Below are 20,721 nucleotides of genomic sequence, written 5' to 3'. Positions count from 1 at the left end.
TCGTGTAATGTGCCACTGGTGGAATTTGGATAAAGCTACAGTTCTGTGCACTTCATCTTAGAACGTGGAAATTCTGTACAGAGGAATGCAATTCAATGATAATGAAAAGAAATAAATAAACATTGCACTGAGCACACACAATGATACAACCACCAATAAGAAAAAATATTTTTATATACATATTTTTTTCTATTATATTAAATATATTTATTATTATTATTATTATTATTATTATTATTAAAATAATAAATAATAATATTTATATATTAAATATATAACTTGTTTTTCTGTTCAAAACAGCATAAATTCCCCCAATTACATGGTCACACACTCCTGTAAGCAAATAGGATGGTAACTTCTACCAGGTCGGGGCAGAGCACTTACTACTGTTCTTCTGCCTTTGCAGTTTAATTCGTTTCTTTTTTTTTTTAAAAAATAAATGAATAAAAAAAGCATGGTCTAGACTAAGCATAGTATAACCATTTTTTCTTTTGGAAATTATTCTCTTTTATCTTCTGACACACTAGTGCAGTAGACTGGTAATATAAAATGTAGGATGCCTTTTGTACATGTACTGTGCATAAAAACAGCCTCCTGTTCCTGTCTGTCTCTTACATAATGTGACACAGTGGCGTAGTGGTCAGTACGGTCAGCTCACACCTTTAGGGTTTGGGTTTTGATTCCCGCCTCCACCCTGTGTGCGTCTTTCTTCCAGGTACTTCAGTTTCCTCACCCAGTAGAAAGACGTGCAATGTCGACCAATATATAAATTATAAACAGCATATGCTGGTGAATGGGGAGTTTGGATGACAGGGACACCCTGGAAGGGGTGCTAATCCATTGCTGTCGCACACACACATAGACACACAGGGTGTCCCTGTCATGCACCAAATTCCCCAGCATAGGCTGTTTAGGATAAGATTAACCCTGTGTAGGATAAGAGCTATGATGGATGGATGGATGGATGGATAAAAACAATAATCTTAAAATCTCTATATTATGCTTGAAAATCAAACATTTTTTGTAAGACTGCACGAGTAGCAAGTTTCAGGTAATCAGGTCCTCTGTTATTTGCACATTTACCACAGTTTAAAAAGGCTGAAGAGTGTTCCTTTAAGATGCACTGCAACTCTTTCCAGCCGAGGAGACATTAATAATCAGGTTGAATCTGAGCAAAGAGCGAGCAATTAAATTGCAGGTAGGAGGTGATGTCCTTCAGTTGCACATTTTCCAAAATACACAGCTTTTATTAAAATCCCCTTTTACTCTCTTTCTCTCTCTCTCTGCCTTTAGAGTAAGATTGTACAAGTTACCTGTCAAAGTTTTTCGCATTCCTTTATCTCAGAATAATAAACATCAGAACATGTACATGTAGACACAGAATGCAGGAAAACAATAAATGAGAAGACAAAAAGGAAAATATAAGAAGTCTCAGATTGTTTCGCTTTTTTTTTTGTTATATTTGACTTGCAGGTGATGCTTCCATCATCTGCGGTTAATCGATAGTGTAGAACAGCAAAGTACAGCATCATTGTTACTCTGGAGCCGATCGATATCTTAACACAGGCCGTATTTGGGTGCCAAGGACGAGGCTGATTGCTATTGGATTTGTGATGAAGAGGGGTGTGCCGCAGTAAGCACTAATTGTTTCACAGATTAGCGTGCAAAGCCATCTGTGCTGCAGTCACTCCGTTGCTTTCATATCAATCCTGCCATGCTGTAAACACACGCACAGATACGCATGCACAGCCAAACACACGCATACACGCGTGCAACTGACCTTACGAATGCACACAGGCAGCGGAGAAAACGAATGAAGCCCACAGATCGCTTTATCACGGTGCACAAAAAAAGCAATCACGTCCATTCAGCCTACATGGAGTTCTGCAGACAAAAGGGACGTCACTAACAAAAGCTTTTACTGGCTGCTTAATAAGAAATTAAATACTAGCTGTTGGGGAGCATTTAGCTGGGCAGGGAATGTGCTTTTTTCAGCATTTTCCATAAAGAAATAGCACAATAATACATTACAGCTCAATGGTGTGCACAAAGCAGTTGACTGTAACAGCAATTTGCTTGGAGACTAATATGTTAAATGGCCTGGTCCTTGCTGTGAAGTATGGAGCATTGCAGGCAGAAATCAGTGCCAGCTCACAGAAAGCCACTGCAATTTATCAGGCCTGCCTGAAGGTATCAATAGCTAAGGCATTAGCATTCAGCGGTATCAATCATACAAACACACATTTTAAGCTGATAGCAATCACGCTCCGATCTACAAAACCTGCCACGCTTTACATGCAGCACGACTCCTTCTGAAGAGGGTGCGCAAAATCACACCATCAGCTGCATTAAAGCAATATGGCAAGCAATTATACTGGAAGACAGAAGGGTATGTGGCTGATTCCTCAGCTGGGAATGCCATTTGTGCTATAGAACATTTACAGAATGAAAAATTTAAAAAAATTAAAGTGTCCTTCACAACAACCTGTGAGCGTTTCTCTCACTCAGGACTCCATTAAAGCACTTCAGAAAGGATTCTTTTTTAATTAACGTGTGAATCCACTCATCTTAACATGTGCTTAACACATCGTTCTCCACGAGTCTCCATTATAGCTTATGAAACGTAAATTTAACTTGAGGCCCAACAACATTTTAGTACAACACATTCACAGTATGAAATATTTGGAATATTCCATACAGGACACATGCGACACGAAGGGGAAACATGACATAGCAGGAAGTAGTAGTAGTAGTAAAAGAAGAAGACGGCTACGAAGACAATGAACAAAACAAGACGAAGACAAAGAACAAGATGATGAAGAAAAACAAGAAGAAGAAGATAAAGGAGGAGAAGTAAAAGAAAAAATAGATCAGTGTCTGAGACAGGCAAACATATTTTCTGAACGGTTAAGTGCATGTTTCATTAGGGTCTTTAGTTTCGATCAAACCCTGAATTTTCTGCATTTCCTCGCTATAACGGATCACTGCGCACCAAAAATATCCTGCTCAAGTCCATCTAAGTGAAGTATGTACCTTTTTGTCCATTTTAATTCTGAACAATAAAGTACATTTTCTGCTTACACAACCCTCAGTCATCTTTTATTTACTTTTGTATAATTATGTGCATTAAAGCGCAAACAAACCAAAAACACACTATATGGCCAAAAGGTTGTGGAACCCCGACTATCACAGCCGTATGTGCGTGTTTAACATCCCATTTATGATTTATTATCCGTAATAACCTCCACTCTTCTGAGAAGGCTTACCACTAGATCGTAGTTGTGGGGATTTGCAATCATTCAAGCAGTAAGTGTGTTATTGATGTCAGGTACTGATGCTGCTTGAAGAGGTCTTGTGTGAAGTCAGTGTTCAGTTCATCATAAAAAAAAGTGCCACTCGAGTTCTTCCACTCCCACCTCGCAATACATACGTTCAGCAGCACCGTGTCATGCAGGAACAGGTTTGAGCCTCTTAGTTCATTTTAGTTGATGTTAAAGCATACAAAGACATTCTATACAATTGAGAGTTGCCAGCTTAGTTTAAGGAAGAATCACATATGGGTGTGATGCTCAAGTGTCCACAAACTTTTGGCCACATAGTGTATGAGGAACTACAGCAATACAGTAATAATTAATAAAATAACTTATGTGTACAGACATCCAGGGTATCCAGTGTTATACAGATTGGGTCTAGTAGCCAAAGTGTGTGAACCATGCACTATGCATTAACAGAGATAAATAAAATGGCTCTTTTCTGTATCAAGTACACACGCTTAGTGTAAAAAAGTAGAATATAAAATTTTGCTCTAATTTGGACAAATACATGTGAATGTGCCTAAATGTGAAAAAGTAAGGTTTTTGAATTACTAAAATGCACCAGAAGCGTTGATTAAGCATGTCTTCCACCCATAGGTTATCAAACCCATCCACTAATCACTGCTGAAACAATTTCTGAAACTGCTTTCTCGCACAAAGCAGTCTCAGGACCTTCAACTCAAATGAGCTCAGTCTGCTCCACGGTAATTAATCGTGTCTTATCTTTTCTATTAAACACCGCTGAAGCACTGCTCGGGCCAATCCTACTGAAAGAACACACTCATAATGGAATTATCAAAGCCATGCACACACAACATGCTTCACAGCTTCTCCTAAGAGTGTGAGCAGATCGCTGCAGCGCACAGTGAGACATGCCTCAGTCTGTAACACATGAGTGAGAAGAGAACCCAGAGGCTCTGAGAAAGGTTTATCAATCACAGAGTTGGCCATAATTGACCAAAAACACAGGGTGAACAACGATCCAGCGGCTGTAATGAATAGTTTGCCAGTTTCACCACTGTGATCCAGACAGAGAGAGAAAGAGGGGGAAAAAAAAAATGAACGAAATCTGGAAATGGATAGGGGTATGCCTGGAAAGCATTAATACTGCCAACAGCGAGCTGTTCAATAGTCAAACATGCGTGATATTTATAATCCAACCTACAGCCTGGTGAGGGCACAAACTTCCTCCCTGGTGTGTTACGCGATCAATAAAACACCAACTTAATTCAACTCTGCACTTATCAATAGGCTCCTTAATAAAAGGGAGCAAAAGCGGGGATTGGAATAAAAAAAGAATGAGAGAGAGAGAGAGAGAGAGAATGATAGGAGAGAGAGAGAATGAGAATGTGAGTGAGGCAAAGAGTGAGACAGTGAGTAGGACAGACAGACAGACAGAGAGAGAGAGAGAGAGAGAGAGAGAGAGAGAGAGAGAGAGATTGAATGAGACAGTGAGTGAGGCAAAGAGTGAGTAGGACAGACAGAGAGAGAGAGAGAGAGAGAGAGAGAGAGATTGAATAAGACAGTAAGTGAGACAAAGAGTGAGACAGTGAGTAGGACAGACAGACAGACAGACAGAGAGAGAGATTGAATGAGACAGTGAGTGAGAGAGTGAGATGGTGAGTAGGACAGACAGACAGACAGAGAGAGATAGAGAGAGAGATTGAATGAGACAGTGAGTGAGAAAGAGTGAGACGGTGAGTAGGACAGACAGACAAAGAGAGAGAGATTGAATGAGACAGTGAGTGAGAAAGAGTGAGACGGTGAGTAGGACAGACAGACAAAGAGAGAGAGATTGAATGAGACAGTGAGTGAGAAAGAGTGAGACGGTGAGTAGGACAGACAGACAGACAGACAGACAGACAGACAGAGAGAGATAGAGAGAGAGATTGAATGAGACAGTGAGTGAGAAAGAGTGAGACGGTGAGTAGGACAGACACACAGACAGACAGACAGACAGACAGACAGAGAGAGATAGAGAGAGAGATTGAATGAGACAGTGAGTGAGACAAAGAGTGAGACTGTGAGTAGGACAGACAGACAGAAAGAGATAGAGAGATTGAATGAGACAGTGAGTGAGAAAGAGTGAGACAGTGAGTAGGACAGACAGACAAAGAGAGAGAGAGAGATTGAATGAGACAGTGAGTGAGATAAAGAGTGAGACGGTGAGTAGGACAGACAGACAGACAGACAGAAAGAGATAGAGAGAGAGAGAGAAATTGAATGAGACAGTGAGTGAGAAAGAGTGAGACGGTGAGTAGGACAGACAGACAAAGAGAGAGAGAGAGAGATTGAATGAGACAGTGAGTGAGACAAAGAGTGAGACGGTGAGTAAGACAGACAGACAAAGAGAGAGAGAGATTGAATGAGACAGTGAGTGAGACAAAGAGTGAGACGGTGAGTAAGAGACAGAGAGAGAGAGAGAGAGAGAGAGAGGAAGAGCCCTGGGAGAGCAGTATGGCATGCACTCATTTGTGCTAATAGACACTCTCTCAGCAACAGCCTGCCTTTGTTGACAGCCAAAAAGCACCATCTGCAATTTATCCATCTCTCTACATCACCTGCTATTACTCATCAGGCCCATTGCCTTTAGCATTTCAACTCTCCATAATAATCCGTCAGACAAAGTTGGGCCATCACTGATAAATCGGCTGATACATCCCTGACCCTTACATCTCCCCATGCAAGTGCATTGCTAAAATATGCAGAAAACTCCTGTCTAAACCTGAAGGAGAGGCTACTGTTTCCCCCTCTTACTTTCTGCTTTTGCCTCACACACACACACAGCACCCTGAAAGGTTACGATGGCAACTTAATCTTCATCACATACACCAAAAGGTAAACAAAAGCAGTGCAGTTCAGGCCAGGCTAGAGGTCAGGTCAGTTCTGAGTTGTTATTCATTTGCTGCATCACATTTAAAACCTTCCTGGAGGGGAACAGTGCGAAGACTTCACTGATGTGAAATTGAGATTGATCGTGCATCGATTGTTCTGTGGGCCTCGTGTTAAGCCCACAAAACCAGTCCACGGAATTAGAAGTTTGCTGTCAGAGATTTGACAAGAAACTATAAATCCAGGAGATTGCAAGGTGACAGATAGTAAAAGTTTATACAGACACTCTGCCCTTTCTGAAAGTGACAAGCAGCAAAGGTTTTCCACAAGCCACAAAAATATGAACAGTAATGAAATATGTTGAGACACGTCTAGCCTGATGGAAGCAAGCGTGCTAGACTTTATTCCTGTGTTGGATTTAATGACTCCTCTTGTCGAAAAATTATTAGCAAACAAAACAAGAATAATGTTAAACGTAAAGATAAAGCCTTTTAATAGCACATAATTGCGTCTGTGTTATTCTGATACTCAATATGTAGCTATTAAAAAAAATCTGAATGTCTGATACCACATTCTATGAAGACCAAACAGAAAAGAATTGGCCAGGAATGATAACAGATGCCTCATTTACAAATTATCGACTGCTGGTTCAAAGCAGTGAAATAACAATCTCTGGCTGAGATTGGACTGCAGCTTAGTGAAATATGGTTGCTTTCAATAGCATCACGAAACCAATAAAAGGTAATGTGGCATTAACACTAGAACATGCGAGTTCATTCATTCATCTTCAGTAAGTGCTTCTCCGTGGTTAGGATCATGGTGGACCTTGAGTTTTTCGGAATACCTCGGAGGACGTGGGAAAACACATCGGCTAACAGTGCACTGGCTATCCCTTGGGAATATAATATGGGAATATCAGTCATTAATGGTTTTTATTGGTCAATTTAGCATAGCAAATCCAGCTAATGTATGGCAGGCAACCAAAGAACCCCAACCACCACACACACACACACACACAGTAACACAAACCCGGGGAGCTTTGAGACAACACTTTTATGTACAAAGTACGCTGCAAAACATAATAACTGTAGAATTACACAGAAGATAATATTTCTATTAATGCTCTGACTTCTCATGATTTAGAAAGAGCAGAAATCCTGCATCATTACAATACTACAGGGATTTAAGACAAGTTCTGGATACTTGCTGTATAAAGTTTGTCCAACAGCAGGGCCTAATGCGAGAGAGAAGCTTTGAACCAAGTTTGAAACTGTTAAGAGTAAAGCAGCCAAAGCAAGAATGAGTCCACTGAGAACTGATGCACAGGGAAAGTCATTGAGACTTGATGAAACTGGAGTGTGAGTGACTACAAGGATGGAACAAGGCTATTTTTTTTTTTTAACAGGAACAAGATCCTTCAGGCGAAGACTCACTAAAGTAATCCACTAGAAGTCTGTGTGTAACTTAAATAAATACACTACATATAATTTTTCCAAAGGAACATCAAATGCCAATGTTCTAATTAGCTCTTCAGGCAATGAATCGAGCAGATTGATTATAAAATGGGTTCGGGCGGGTGTTCAAAAAAAGAAAAAAACTGCTGACTGTCCGTAAGACTGTGAGGACAGGTCAATCTCATTGGAGCAGGATTGTATTTGATATTGATCCAGCAGTGTTACCACATCAGTGTGTATGCTCTGCATTGATCGGTTACACCACACCCTGACCAGCCCCCTCGGTGCAAGAGCCTGCCTCGGTCTGTGTGGAGTTTTGCATTAAGGAGCTGAGTGAGTCAAGTGCAAGAGCCTTGAAGCCAAGTTTTAAAAACGCAGTTAGAGCATTTGTCATAAATATTCCCTGGTGAGAGTGTGTGCTGAATGAATGGATGAAGTGACTCAGAACACTTGGACTCAGCCATATGTGCGACGCTCATTAGTGCAGGAACATTTTACTGCCTGATCAGACCAGTGAAGTTAGCGCTGCTGCAGAGCCACAGCTTTGCTCCAATAGCATCCACTGTCTACATCTTCGCTGTGTCCTCCTGGGAACTTCTGAAGATGAAATCTGGCCAAGCTTAAAATCTTAAAATAACAGAGCGCTGTGATTAAGACACCGGAGGACATTACAGGCTGCTATTAATACTGAATGTCTCCAAAAGAAGTCAAAAGTTTTCTCAGTGCACTTTTTGACCATGACAGCACCACTATCTTTGCTCTATACTTATTCAACTTGTTGCCTAATGTCTCTTTTATTAATATGTACACTATATTTATTTGCCACTGTTTTGAATTATTTTTTTAACTTTATTAATATTTATTGTAGCCTCCTGGTGGTCCAGTGGTAGGATCCCGTGCTCTCATTGCCGCGGCCTGGGCAGGGCGCTAACCCAACCACTGAAGAGTTAACTCTTAGTGTCGGTCCTAGGCCCAGATTAAATGGGAGGGTTGCATCAGGAAGGCCATCCGGCGTAAAACCTGTGCCAAATGGAAACATGCGGACCAAATGATCTGCTGTGGCGACCCCAAACACAGGGAGCGGCCAAAAGAACAACAACATTAATATTTATTGTAGCAAATACAGAGTAAGAATTTCAGTGTACAGAGTAACTGTATGTTGTGATGTGACAAACTCTTGAATTTTGAATGCTGAACAATTGAAAGATTGTGATTTTGTGACGTCATTTTGCCACGCATATCTGTGTTCTCGAACGCACCGCAGAAGAAAGACATCCACACTAATTTTCCGCTGCAAGGAGAAAGTCTGAGTTTTATTTAACACTGGGAGAGAACGCTTTGGTTTTCTTGGCCTGAGGTTTTGCTGATGTCCTTGAGAGTCTCTAATAATGTATAGTCCTATCTTAAAAGATAGGCTTTTGCCCAAGAAACTTTATTCAAGTGCTTCATTTTTCAGTAAAGCCTGGCTTGGAAAAAAAAGTAATGCCCTTAATAGCTTTTTCTCCCAACTTTACTACCACATTGTGTGTGTTTTTTAATTGATCCAGGACCAGAGCATTCTTCCTGTAGATAACACAATGAAACTAAATGAAATGCACCTCAGTTGCATCAATACCATTTTTTTCCCCCCCAGACTAAATACATGTCACTGGGGATTAACTGATAGTGAACCTGACATGACTACCCAAATTTTAAGCATCACAACAGATTGAATCACTTTTTAAAATGGAATTGAATGATGTTTTCACATAACGTAGGTGGTGTGAACTGGACTTTCTTATTAATCAATCACGGGTGTCGTGGAACATGCGATTTAGCAGTGTTAGCTAACTGATTTTTAAATGAAGTGCATTTCTCAAGCTACAGCATTTAACTTAAATCATGCAGGGCTATAGTGAAGAAATGCGTGTTTGACTCCATTGTAGAAAAATATTTTCTTTTTTCCCCCTGCATGTTTTATTGTCTTCACTGAGTCTGAAACACTGAAGTGTATAAAAGCAAACACTGTAATTTACATCCCCCAGAAAATATCATACAAAAAAAAAACTTTATGTAAAAAGAGACTATGCAAAATGGCTGTTTTCTAGCAGAAAAGCAATTCCAGCCAGAGACATTAGTCAGGAAGATTCTGTGATGATTGTGTTTAACCAGTCTGCACTATTTTTAGCTTCACCCATATATTTCTCGGCCATTGCTGAGTACAGCCGTGTTGTGACATCCGGTGAACAAGAACTATTACCATGTCTGCCAGACATGATGCAGTGAATCTGACTGAGCTGTGCTACCATAAATATGTACGATAATTAATGCATTAACGCAGTGTGTACCTACCCACTGATGGTGTGAATGAACTTTTTTTCTGAATGATCCATGTGCTTAAAACATCCCTCACAAGGAAGTGTATTTGCCATACATATATCATATAGTGAAATGTCAGCGGCCCTTCTGGCTGTTCCACACTCACTCCTCCTGTTCCGAGGTGACATTTCGCGCAGACGTCTCTCAACTCGCTTGAAAGGGCCACGCTACCATCTGTGCTCACAGCAACGTCCAAACAACCGGCAGCGCCCGGCTCACGCAGGCCACTCACTCAACCAGAGCTGCGGTCTCACCTCTGGAAGGTCATGTTTACAACAATGCACATTTAAACACTAGCTGTTCAGCCTTAGCAATGTTGAGGTTTGTACTTCAGTTAAGAGAGATTTTACTGTGCAGTATTAGGAATACAGTGTTCCTCAGTGTAGTCACAACAGCCTAAAAAGTCTAATTTATACCATTTTCATTATCAATCTATCCATCAATCTGTCTGTCTGTCTGTCTGTCTGTCTGTCTGTCTGTCTGTCTATCTATCTATCTATCTATCTATCTATCTATCTATCTATCACAAGTATTCAAATATCAGGCTTAGTACATCATTTTACTAAATGATCATTACAATTAAATTGCCATTACTTATTGGCCTAATTATTTCTGGGAAATTCAGATTATCAGGTGATCAAGTGATCTGTCAAATATGTTCATTAAAAAATCATTCATAGATGTAAGAGCAGAAATCACTGGAGTCCAAACACTGTTGTAAGTGACAAACTCATGAACACAATTCCTGTAAGGACAAATACACACAAACACACACACAATACTAATACAAGCACATACAAACTACTAGATGGATATAGTTAAAACCTAAGCACATGTGGGTGGGGTTGTAATACGCTATATTTCCAAAAGTTTTGGGACACCCCTCCAAATCATTGAATTCAGGTGTTGTTTTTCAGGGATTGGGCTTGACCACTTAGTTCCAGTGAAAGGAACTCTTAATGCTTCAGCATACCAAGACATTTTGGACAATTTCATGCTCCCAACTTTGTGGGAACAGTTTGGGGATGACCCCTTCCTGTTCCAACATGACTGCACACCAGTGCACAAAGTGGTGTGGAGCAACTTGACTGGCCTGCACAGAGTCCTGACCTCAACCTGATAGAACACCTTTAGGATGAATTAGAGCGGAGACTGAGAGTCAGACCTTCTCGTCCAACATCAGTGCCTGACCTCACAAATGCGCTTCTAGTGGACTGGTCAAAAATCCAGTCTTCATAAACACACTCCTAAACCTTGTGGAAAGCCTTCCCAGGAGAGTTGAAGCTGTTATAGCTGCAAAGAGCCGGCCAACTCCATATTACATTCATGTGCATGTAAAGGCAGACGTCCCAAAAGGTTTGCCAACATAGTGTAGTTCTTGAGGAATTGAAAAAGAATTTAGTTTCTATGCCAAATCTGAGATTTTAATGACTTTAAACACAGACTGAACAAAAAGTTAAGACTAACATAAGAAATGTTGTATAGAATCTGTTAACATCTTCACATAATTCTAACACTGATGGTCAAATAGTACACTTGACGTACCAGCTGAGTGATCTCAACCTGCCGAACCTTTCACTCCACGCTCTAGTCATAGTAGACAGGTTGCGCTACTATGCTGAGCAGCAAGACATTTCACAAGCGCATCCCATCACAAACATCCTCATCACCTGACACTAAACACACAGTCAGTGTGTCTGACTTCAAAACAGCTGGTGCAGAATCTCTGAAATAGCAGATCTTCATACTTGTCCTGTAAGTTGCTGAAAATGTCCTGTCACTTTAGATTTAAACCCCAGGCACAAGCATTTTAAATTTGACAGACAGGAAGAGAGAAAAAAAATAATACAGCTGTCAGTCTGTCTCAGAAAGCATGGATGCTGCATAAATGCTGCCAAGCACTGCAACACTGACCAAAGTCTTTAGCTCAGGCCAGTGCCAACTTATGCTACCACTGATGTTTATTCACCACACAACAGTCCAGAGCGTCTTCACTGAGCCAGGTATCACGACTGCACAAGATCCTTCCCTGGAGCCAAAGGGAAATGAGAAAGGCTACAGAAAACTGAATGTCTCACTGATACTCAGTGATATTTGCCTGTTCCGGTGACCCTTGTACAAGCTGAGCAAGTTTTTTTTTTTTCCTTCTCAAAGATCTACAGAAATCTGAATGTAAAAAATAGTTCTGTGCTCATTGGTATAAATGAGATAAATGTATGTGCGCTTACCAGCAAAAAAAAAAAAAAGAAAAAAAAAGCTAAACCAATTTTTGGATGGGTTTGTTGTTTAACACGTGCTGGAGATCAGTCATTTCATTCTCACAGTGATTCATTTTCTTGTTAGTTTCTCTGTTGGTCATTTCAAGGTAAAACAGAAAAACAAGAAATTCTATAATAAAAAAAAATCCTCTGCACTTTGAAGAGCAAGGATAAAGATGTGTAATGGCACATCATTTTGGCTGTCTTTCCTTTTTGCATGAAATGTTGCTATAACAAACCACGCTATTAAAATGTCACTTTCCAAGAAGGTAAAATGAAAATTTGGCCAACAAAAGACAACAGCTGCCTCATTTACAGACGATTGATGATTCAGAGCGGCAAAATAATGATCTTTCACAGACAGATAAGAGTGCAGCTCAGTGAAAAAATGATTACGATATTAGCATAAAAAAAAAAATAATAATAATAAAAGACTGTTAATTTGCTGCCTGTTCAAAGGAAGAAAACCTCCACAACAAGTTTAACCGTGACAGCAGGACACGGCCATCACAAAACCAGTGCTATTTGTATTGCCTTTTCATTTAGACAGACAGACTGTTCATCTCTCCACACTGCAGATTCATTCTGACTGATACAGAATAAAGAAAGAGAGCTACCTCATCACCTCCAAGTGTCTCAGGCAAGGACATCAAACCATCACAGAGATGACCTCGCTAGAAAACCTGAGGTAGATCCTACACACAGTCATGAGCCTAAAGCAACTAACGGACTCACAGAGCCATGAAGGTACAGTGATGTGAAAGAAATGGGCCAATCCAAACTGCTGCTAGAAATAAATACATGAAGTGCAGTACTATCAATCTGAAGGAATTATAATCTTAATTGTTTTCAAATCAAATAATCTTGATATTTATTTATTTATTTATTTTTCTTCAAATTTATGAACAATTCTCACTTACAATTTTGTAATTTCTACATATTTTTTTTAGTTCTTACATAATGCAACTGAATTTATTTTTAAAATCATAAATGGACTCTGGAAAATAAAGCTCTATAGCTGCTGCTGCTGTTGCCGCCGCCGTCCTTCATCTGCTCTCTGTTCAGTGTCACCACAGCAGATCATCTGATCCTCATAATATATTTGATTTTTGGCACAGGTTTTACACTGGATGTCCTTCCTGATGGATGCAAGCCTCCCATTTTATCCGGGCTTGTGAGCGGCACTCGGAGTTAACCCCTCAGTGACTGGGTTAGTTCTCTACACAGGAATCAAACGCTATCTATAGCAAACAATGGTTCTTTTAAATAAAGCATATTTACATAAAGTATACATAAAGAAATGTTTGTGCTATGTTATAGATAGAGCTGTGGCTATTTTTGAAATAATAATTTGTTTATGCTATGAAATGCTACTACATCAGTAATATCTTTCCCCTGGGGTTCTCCTGGTCATACGGTACAGCGCTAGAAAATGTTTCAGCTAATTTGACTCGAGGTAGCAACTTTGTTATTCCCAACCTCCAGCTAGTCAAGACCAAACCCTTAACTGGAAATTCCTACACGTCAATCCGAGCTTTCTCTGATCATGGAGTGATGTCAAATCAGTATGGCTGCTCACATCATCAGCAATAAATCTACATATATACACATCTACATAGAAGTATTTGCTTTTGTTCAATCAAAATACAGACTTATATATATTTTGAACCTAAAACACCTACTATACTCATACTATACTAAGGAAATACAGAAAGAAAACAGTGGAATGGAACGGTGCAGGTGAAAAACACGACATTACCTCTTATAAGGTGAGTCGAATGCAGCGGTATATTTTACATGGACTTGTTTGCGTGACCTTTCTTTGCTACGTGCGCGTTCTTCTGCCTGTTTATCTTTGTGGGATTTTGTTGTCAAGGTGTGCAGTGTTTCTGAATATCGCAGGCTGTAGGAGGTGTTTATTGATTTATAAAGTAGAAACCACAAACAACAATCTAGATTTGACCCTTCTGAAAATCAGATTACCAAAAAAAAAAGCATTCATTTATAAAGATATAAATGTAATAATAAACCACACGATAAATCTAACTGATATGCTGAAGTCGATTGTACGTCCCTTTGTTCAATTAAATTCAGTTAATGAATGCATTATTTCAGAAATACACGCGATAAAACACACAGCAGAGGGCAGAACAAATGCAGCGCTACTAACACACCCAAAAAACATGCTTTAATTAATGTAATCAGATAAATACGCCTGTTCTGCTCTGTGTACGAGCAAACTAGAGCAGAAGGAAAGATGGATTGAATGCTGCACACATGCTCAGATTACAAAAGAGACAAAAGAGCAGGATATTATACACATCAGCTTTAAAGTCAGAACCACACATGTGCTTAGCAACAAAAAAACCTGCAAGAAAAACAATATATAACTAATTCTTTTGTGAATTCACCTTCCGTCTGATATATCAAATAGTTTTTATTTTCCTTGTCAATTCTATAGAATTCAAAGAAACTAAATCATGTGGTTTTTCTAAATCCTACTGCATAATTTACTGTTTAGCAAATTGTTTCCAGGTCTGGAGAATGAATTGGGAATCCTGTAGACTTTAAAAATAAATGAACCTATATATAAGTGGAAGTACTGCCTCTAAATAAAATGAATAAATCACTACATTTGCACTAAAGTAACTATTTCTGCAGAATATGAACCAGAACAAAATTGCAGTAAGAATATTCTTTACATAAAAAAAAACTAGTTTATTTTTACTTTACTCAAAAATGCGTCAACACACTGAGTGGAAAATGTGCGAGATTAATTAAAGCCACCTTGATGTGAGGTTATGGCTGGATTTGCAGTAATGTAACTGCTAACCGCAACAGATTGACAATAATAAGTCACTTCCTGTGTTTATAGGGAAGATGTCCTCGGAATAAATTCGCAGGTCGGCCCTGAGTGTCGATCTTCATTGTTCCGACTGTTTGAACTCGCAGACTGAACCATTATCAGCAGAACCTTTGCATAACGGAATTTGGAAACACTTGCCTCACGCATCTTTTATTTTGTCAGGCAGCGGCTGAGACAAACGAGGCACAATTGAGGGCCAAGAGGAGACGGCAGAAAGTCGCCACGGCCAAGCATTAACCACACGCTAAAGAACAAAGCCATAAATAACTGCTGGTTAGCGGCAGAGAGAGAGAAAAAAGAGGAACGTGTGATAATGGATCTGCACTAAAACACTACTGCAATTTGCAAAGGCCAAATGACTGGCACGACCTTGACGAGTGATTCATGGGAAAAATGAAAAATGATGGGCACTTCATTCTGACTCTTTCTTGATCAAAACTTAGACAAACAGAGAGAAAGAAAATAAATCTTTGAGAAGCTTAAGGATAGACACTCTGCGGGGAAAATGCTTGCTTCCAATCATTTCAAATTAAAAGATAAATTTTTCCTCTCTTTTTTTTTTGAGGATGCTGGAGGGCAGAAACAAACAGATGATCTGAACAGGGGAAGTGGAGTGTTAAAGCGAGTGGAATGCTAATAGCTGAAGCCCATCTGCCCACATTAGGCCTTATTGGCTTTAATTCTTTAGATGAATATGGTTCTGGATCACTGCAGTCATCAGTCATGTTTATCTTTACATGTCAATTAGCATAAGAGCAAAACAGATCAACCTCCCTGATTACTGATGCCAGCTCCAGCCTATAAAATGGACAGACACAGCTCTACAGGGTATGATAGTAATTAGCGAATCAAAGATCACGACATTGACTACGGCAAAGGTAACGCACGTTATCCGAGCCTCGCCACACAATGGTTTGCCCTTTGATCGCCTCTTAAAGAAAGGCACCTTTATCACACCATTTACAGCAATCTTTGTTGTGCTTTCCAGCAGCCGCCTGCGTCCTCCCTCTCGCCAGTCATCTCTGCTTTAGATATGTACTGTCAGAGCTAATTGTTTTGCCAGAACCTCTAATTAGGATGATGAGCGTTGCGTACTTCAGGGCAAAGCACCATGATATTGCTGACATTGTTGTTTTAATTGTATACACAAGCTTTACAATGAATGACTTTATGACAACTTTGGGAATGCATTTGACGTGATGGGATGTTTTTCTCCCCCAGACTTTGTGACAGTATCAACATACGTGAGGTGTATGAAAAGTGTGAGAGGGGGGGGAAATACAATCATGTAGAACGTACCTCTCTCCGTCTCGAGGCCCAGCAGGTCTGTTTGATCTTCCACACCACTGCAGCCACCAGCAACAGAGAGAGAAAACAGCTAAAGGGAAAGAAAACAGACAGACAACATCAATATTAGATAACGGTTCTGGCACAAACCCTGACCATAATAAAACAATATCCACTTAAGCTGCATTTAAACGACGACGCTACTTCGTTTCTGCCATTTCCTGTGAAGTGCTATGAGTGAAAAATAAGTCACAAAACCCTGCCTTCTGTGTGATAATATGAAAGAGTCACCAAACACATTCTGTATATAATAAAAAGACAGAAAGTGAATCCCACACATCAGTCTCCACCTCGGATGCTCTGCCCACGTCTTTTGATATATTTTGACACTTTTCCTGAAACAAGCTTGACTTTTTTTAATGTCAGAGAATTAGATAAAGAATTTCATATGAAGCGGTTAATAGTGAGTACACATGATCATTTTATACGCATGGCTACGGGCTGTGGTCATCTTCAGTGTCAGCAGTAGCACATGTTTCAGGAAAGCTGATTGTGTGTGAAGGTCAGGAGTCCACAAACATTTGGTCATATAGTGCATCTTAACTTGCTTTAAAAGGATTTATCACAAGTTTAGTTTTATCACGATTTACTTTGCAGATTAAAGAGAAACACAAAGGCTTTTCTCATTTTATCTAAATCTAGCTTCATTTTGTTTCCATCACATTCAAGGCTACTTTATGAATAAAATCCCCATTTTGTTTAAGTACATGCCACAAACATGAGAACATCTATCCATCCTCTGTTCTGCTTATCCTACCTAAAGCCTGAAGCCTATCCCAGACTCAAAGTACAAGGCAGGGGAACCCTAGATCAGGTGCCAAGCAATGGCAGAGCACAATCACAGACAATTTAGTGATAAATAAACAGTGGGAGGAAACCCACAGGAAACCGCTAAAGCACAGGAAAAACAAGGAAACTCAATGGAGGCAGGAATCAAACCCCTAACCCTAGAGACACGGTGCAAAACCTGATAACTACTAAGCTACCATGCCCCGAAATGAGAGCAAATAAATGAAATGAAACTGTTGCTAATAATCACAGGGTAAACAGAGCCATAGAAGGTGTTTAGACTTTGAAACTAGCCATTCTCAGAACTATGCAAAGAAACAGTAAAAAGCAAATTCATCATAAAATGAAATGAAATGTCCCAGCCATAAACTTGTACTACAAAGTCTCCCAAACCTCCAAGAATTTGTAGGTGCCCCAGATCATGTAGAGCATCCTGAAGGTCTCAGTCAACCGTTAAGCCAAGTGATGTGACTCAAAAAAGCAACTCCTCAAAAGCATCCCAACTGTGAAGCTGAGAAACGCAGCCAAATTGGTTTTTGGCATCTGTATTTGTGGAGATATGTGAGCATTCGTAAACATCTCTGAGTGAAATTAATTCATGGTCTGTACTGGGAGGGGGGGGGGATGAAATGATGAAATCCCTTTAATGCTTTCAAACGCACGTCATCTTGGGCTCGTTTGAAGATAATGCCGAACTGGAGACGAAGAGAAAGAAAGGAAAACTTGAATGGCTCAATTAAGTAGAGAAATCCCTCTTTAGATCTGTCTCTTTTTATCCTCCGCTTTTTAGACAGCAAATAGGATTTAATCCCCTTCCACCTGGAATCAGAATTAATAAAAGAAATACAGCAATTAAAAGGTGCTCTCCATTCTTAATGCTGCGGATGTGAGAGAATCTGGTGAAAGGGGGGGGATTGTAAACCAGTCTGGAGACTATGAGATGACTGCTAAACTGTAGTAGAAAGGGAAACCCGACCACCTCCGGGGAAACAGCGTGGAAAGTGAGCTAAGTGCAGTTACATTATCATGTTTTATTGATCTAGAAACAGTCCAGATCACAACATGTACACAAACATGAGCAGCAAGAGGAGCAGCAGCAACTGACCAAAAGGCGAATGTTATACCTGAGGTCATGTGGGTGCATCAAAATTATTTTTACACTGGTAGAAATTACAATGCACTATTATCAAAGTTAATATATTTATTCATTGAGCTGTTATATTTATTTACCTATATAAATAGTCACCTCGTGTGATCCAAACCTCAATAAGGCCTCATTCACACCCAGCACCATTATGCCTTCAGGCTGACTGGATAATAAGTGGACAGCACTAAGTACAGGTATTGTGATCTAATCGCTCTAAGCACATTCTGAGGTGGATCACATCACATTTACAGTGTGAACACGAATGCCTCATTGTCATAGCTGGAAAAATATGGAATCATGGCAAGACTGGTTAAAAATCGCTGTTTGGATCTCTCGTGATAAGCTGATGGAGAAAGACTGCACACAATTACAACTTTTAACACCATGTAGTTTAACATCATATAGTAAGAACATTGCTACATAAAAATAAACAGAACAGCAGACTGATGTAATAAGTGTATGTTTTCCAGCCTTGTTCCTGTGAAGGCGTAGTGGTCACTGAAGACATGTGTTCATAACGTCAGATGGGATCTGCTGTGTGTCTCATCTCTCCACTCAGGACGCATATTAATGTCAAGCATGAATACGGTCTTACTCATAAACCAGCAGTCCTATAAATAATGTCAACCTGGAGAGAGAAATTCCAGACATAAAGCACTCGGTGACTCCAAGGAGTAGCCAGAATATTATAGCACAAATGTAAATAATGAGCCTGAAATTTACATAGACGTCGATCATAAAATAAATCATAATCAACCATTTATATGAAATAAATCATGAGGGCTTCCACTGAATTCACAGAACACTTTCTGATCACAAAAAAAACAAACAAACTGAGAAGTGCTGGTTTACTCGATCATTCATCTTGCACTGCCCTCCATTTTCATTTCTGCAGCCTCGCTTTACCCATAATCCCTCTTGTCTGCATCCTGACACAAATATGCATCTTCAAAGAAATATCCATTGAGCCTTTTCCACTCCCAGGCAAATTAGAGCATTTTTAATTCCCTACACAGTAATAAACCTTTAGTAATCGAGGCTCATTATATCCCTGTTTTAGGGATGAAATTAGAATGCATTACGGGATCTTAAAAAAAAATGCAATGAATTATTATAGCCCAAAAAATGTGGACATTCTGCCGTGCAGTTCGTTTAATAACAACAACCGTTTCGCTGTCTTAGAGCCACAATCTGTTTCATAGAAATAAAATCTTCCAGTTTTCAGAGATCTGTGTACCATATTCCATATAGCTAGAGAAGTGCATGTTTGGGCAAGTGGTTTGAACATGGCTGTATATTACAGGCCATGAAGGTGTGAAGGAGGATGATTAGAGACTAGACTAAAAGCAGAGATCTCCAGTCCTCAAAAGCATCATCGCATTCAGCTTTTGTGGCATGGGAGTAGAACTGCACCACAGAGCATCATCACTTACTGAGGCAGTGGACTGGTGAGACATAACCTCATGCTGAATAAGAGTATGCAAGGAAGGAAAAATAAAAAGATTTAATACTAGAAATGCCAGAGGCAGTGGTATAAAGCAATGCAGGGCAACGCTGGGTAAGAGTGGTCCGTCTGTGCAAGAAAAGAGAAGAAGAAAAAGGCGGCAACGGAGCATCTCGTACTCTTTCACCCTGCTAGGAAAGTGCACTTGAACTCAGAAGCCTGAACATCACAAGCTGAGTGACAAACACAGCAAATGGATTCGAGAAACTGAACTAATGCATTAACGAACAGAGATGACAAAGTGACTGTTAAAAAGCCATTCCGACGGGAAAATGGAGTTCACTCGCCGTCCTGTTAAACACTGGCTAATTTCAGGTTACGAAATGTCTGAGTCGCAATTAAAACAGCACATTTTCATTAGAGCCACTCTTTTAATACTCAAGCGCTGTCTTCTTGCTAAGCGGGTAATTAAAAGAACTAAAAATAAATGATTACATTTTATATTTAAACTTTCAAAACAATGCAAGCGGTCATCGGCCAGGCCGAGAAATCCAGCCTGGAAAGTAATACTCTGGTCTGTTTTTAACACTAATACTCTCTTCTGATTTTAACACGAATACTCTCTTCTGTTTTTAACACTAATACTCTCTTCTGATTTTAACACGAATACTCTCTTCTGTTTTTAACACTAATACTCTCTTCTGTTTTTAACACTAATACTCTCTTCTGTTTTTAACACTAATACTCTCGTCTGTTTTTAACACTAATACTCTCTTCTGTTTTTAACACTAATACTCTCTTCTGTTTTTAACACTAATACTCTCTTCTGTTTTTAACACTAATACTCTCTTCTGTTTTTAACACTAATACTCTCGTCTGTTTTTAACACTAATTCTCTTCTGTTTTTAACAC

At 39.7% G+C, this 20,721-nt stretch overlaps 1 protein-coding gene across 2 annotated transcripts in view; it reads right to left on the bottom strand.

Annotated features, from left to right (window-relative positions):
- Window positions 1–20,721, bottom strand: part of atrnl1b (attractin-like 1b) — a 159,955-nt gene that overhangs the window by 24,140 nt on the left and 115,094 nt on the right. For both annotated transcript variants that reach the window (XM_058406078.1, XM_058406079.1), the window contains exon 26: window positions 16,382–16,460. In XM_058406078.1, coding sequence (XP_058262061.1) covers window positions 16,382–16,460 — 79 coding nt within the window. The remainder of the gene's footprint in view (window positions 1–16,381; window positions 16,461–20,721) is intronic.

Source organism: Hemibagrus wyckioides, linkage group LG13 (assembly GCF_019097595.1).
Source record: "Hemibagrus wyckioides isolate EC202008001 linkage group LG13, SWU_Hwy_1.0, whole genome shotgun sequence".
NCBI lineage: Eukaryota > Metazoa > Chordata > Actinopteri > Siluriformes > Bagridae > Hemibagrus > Hemibagrus wyckioides.
Note: the sequence above shows the minus strand (reverse complement) of the source record. Positions and strands in the feature narration are given on the sequence as shown.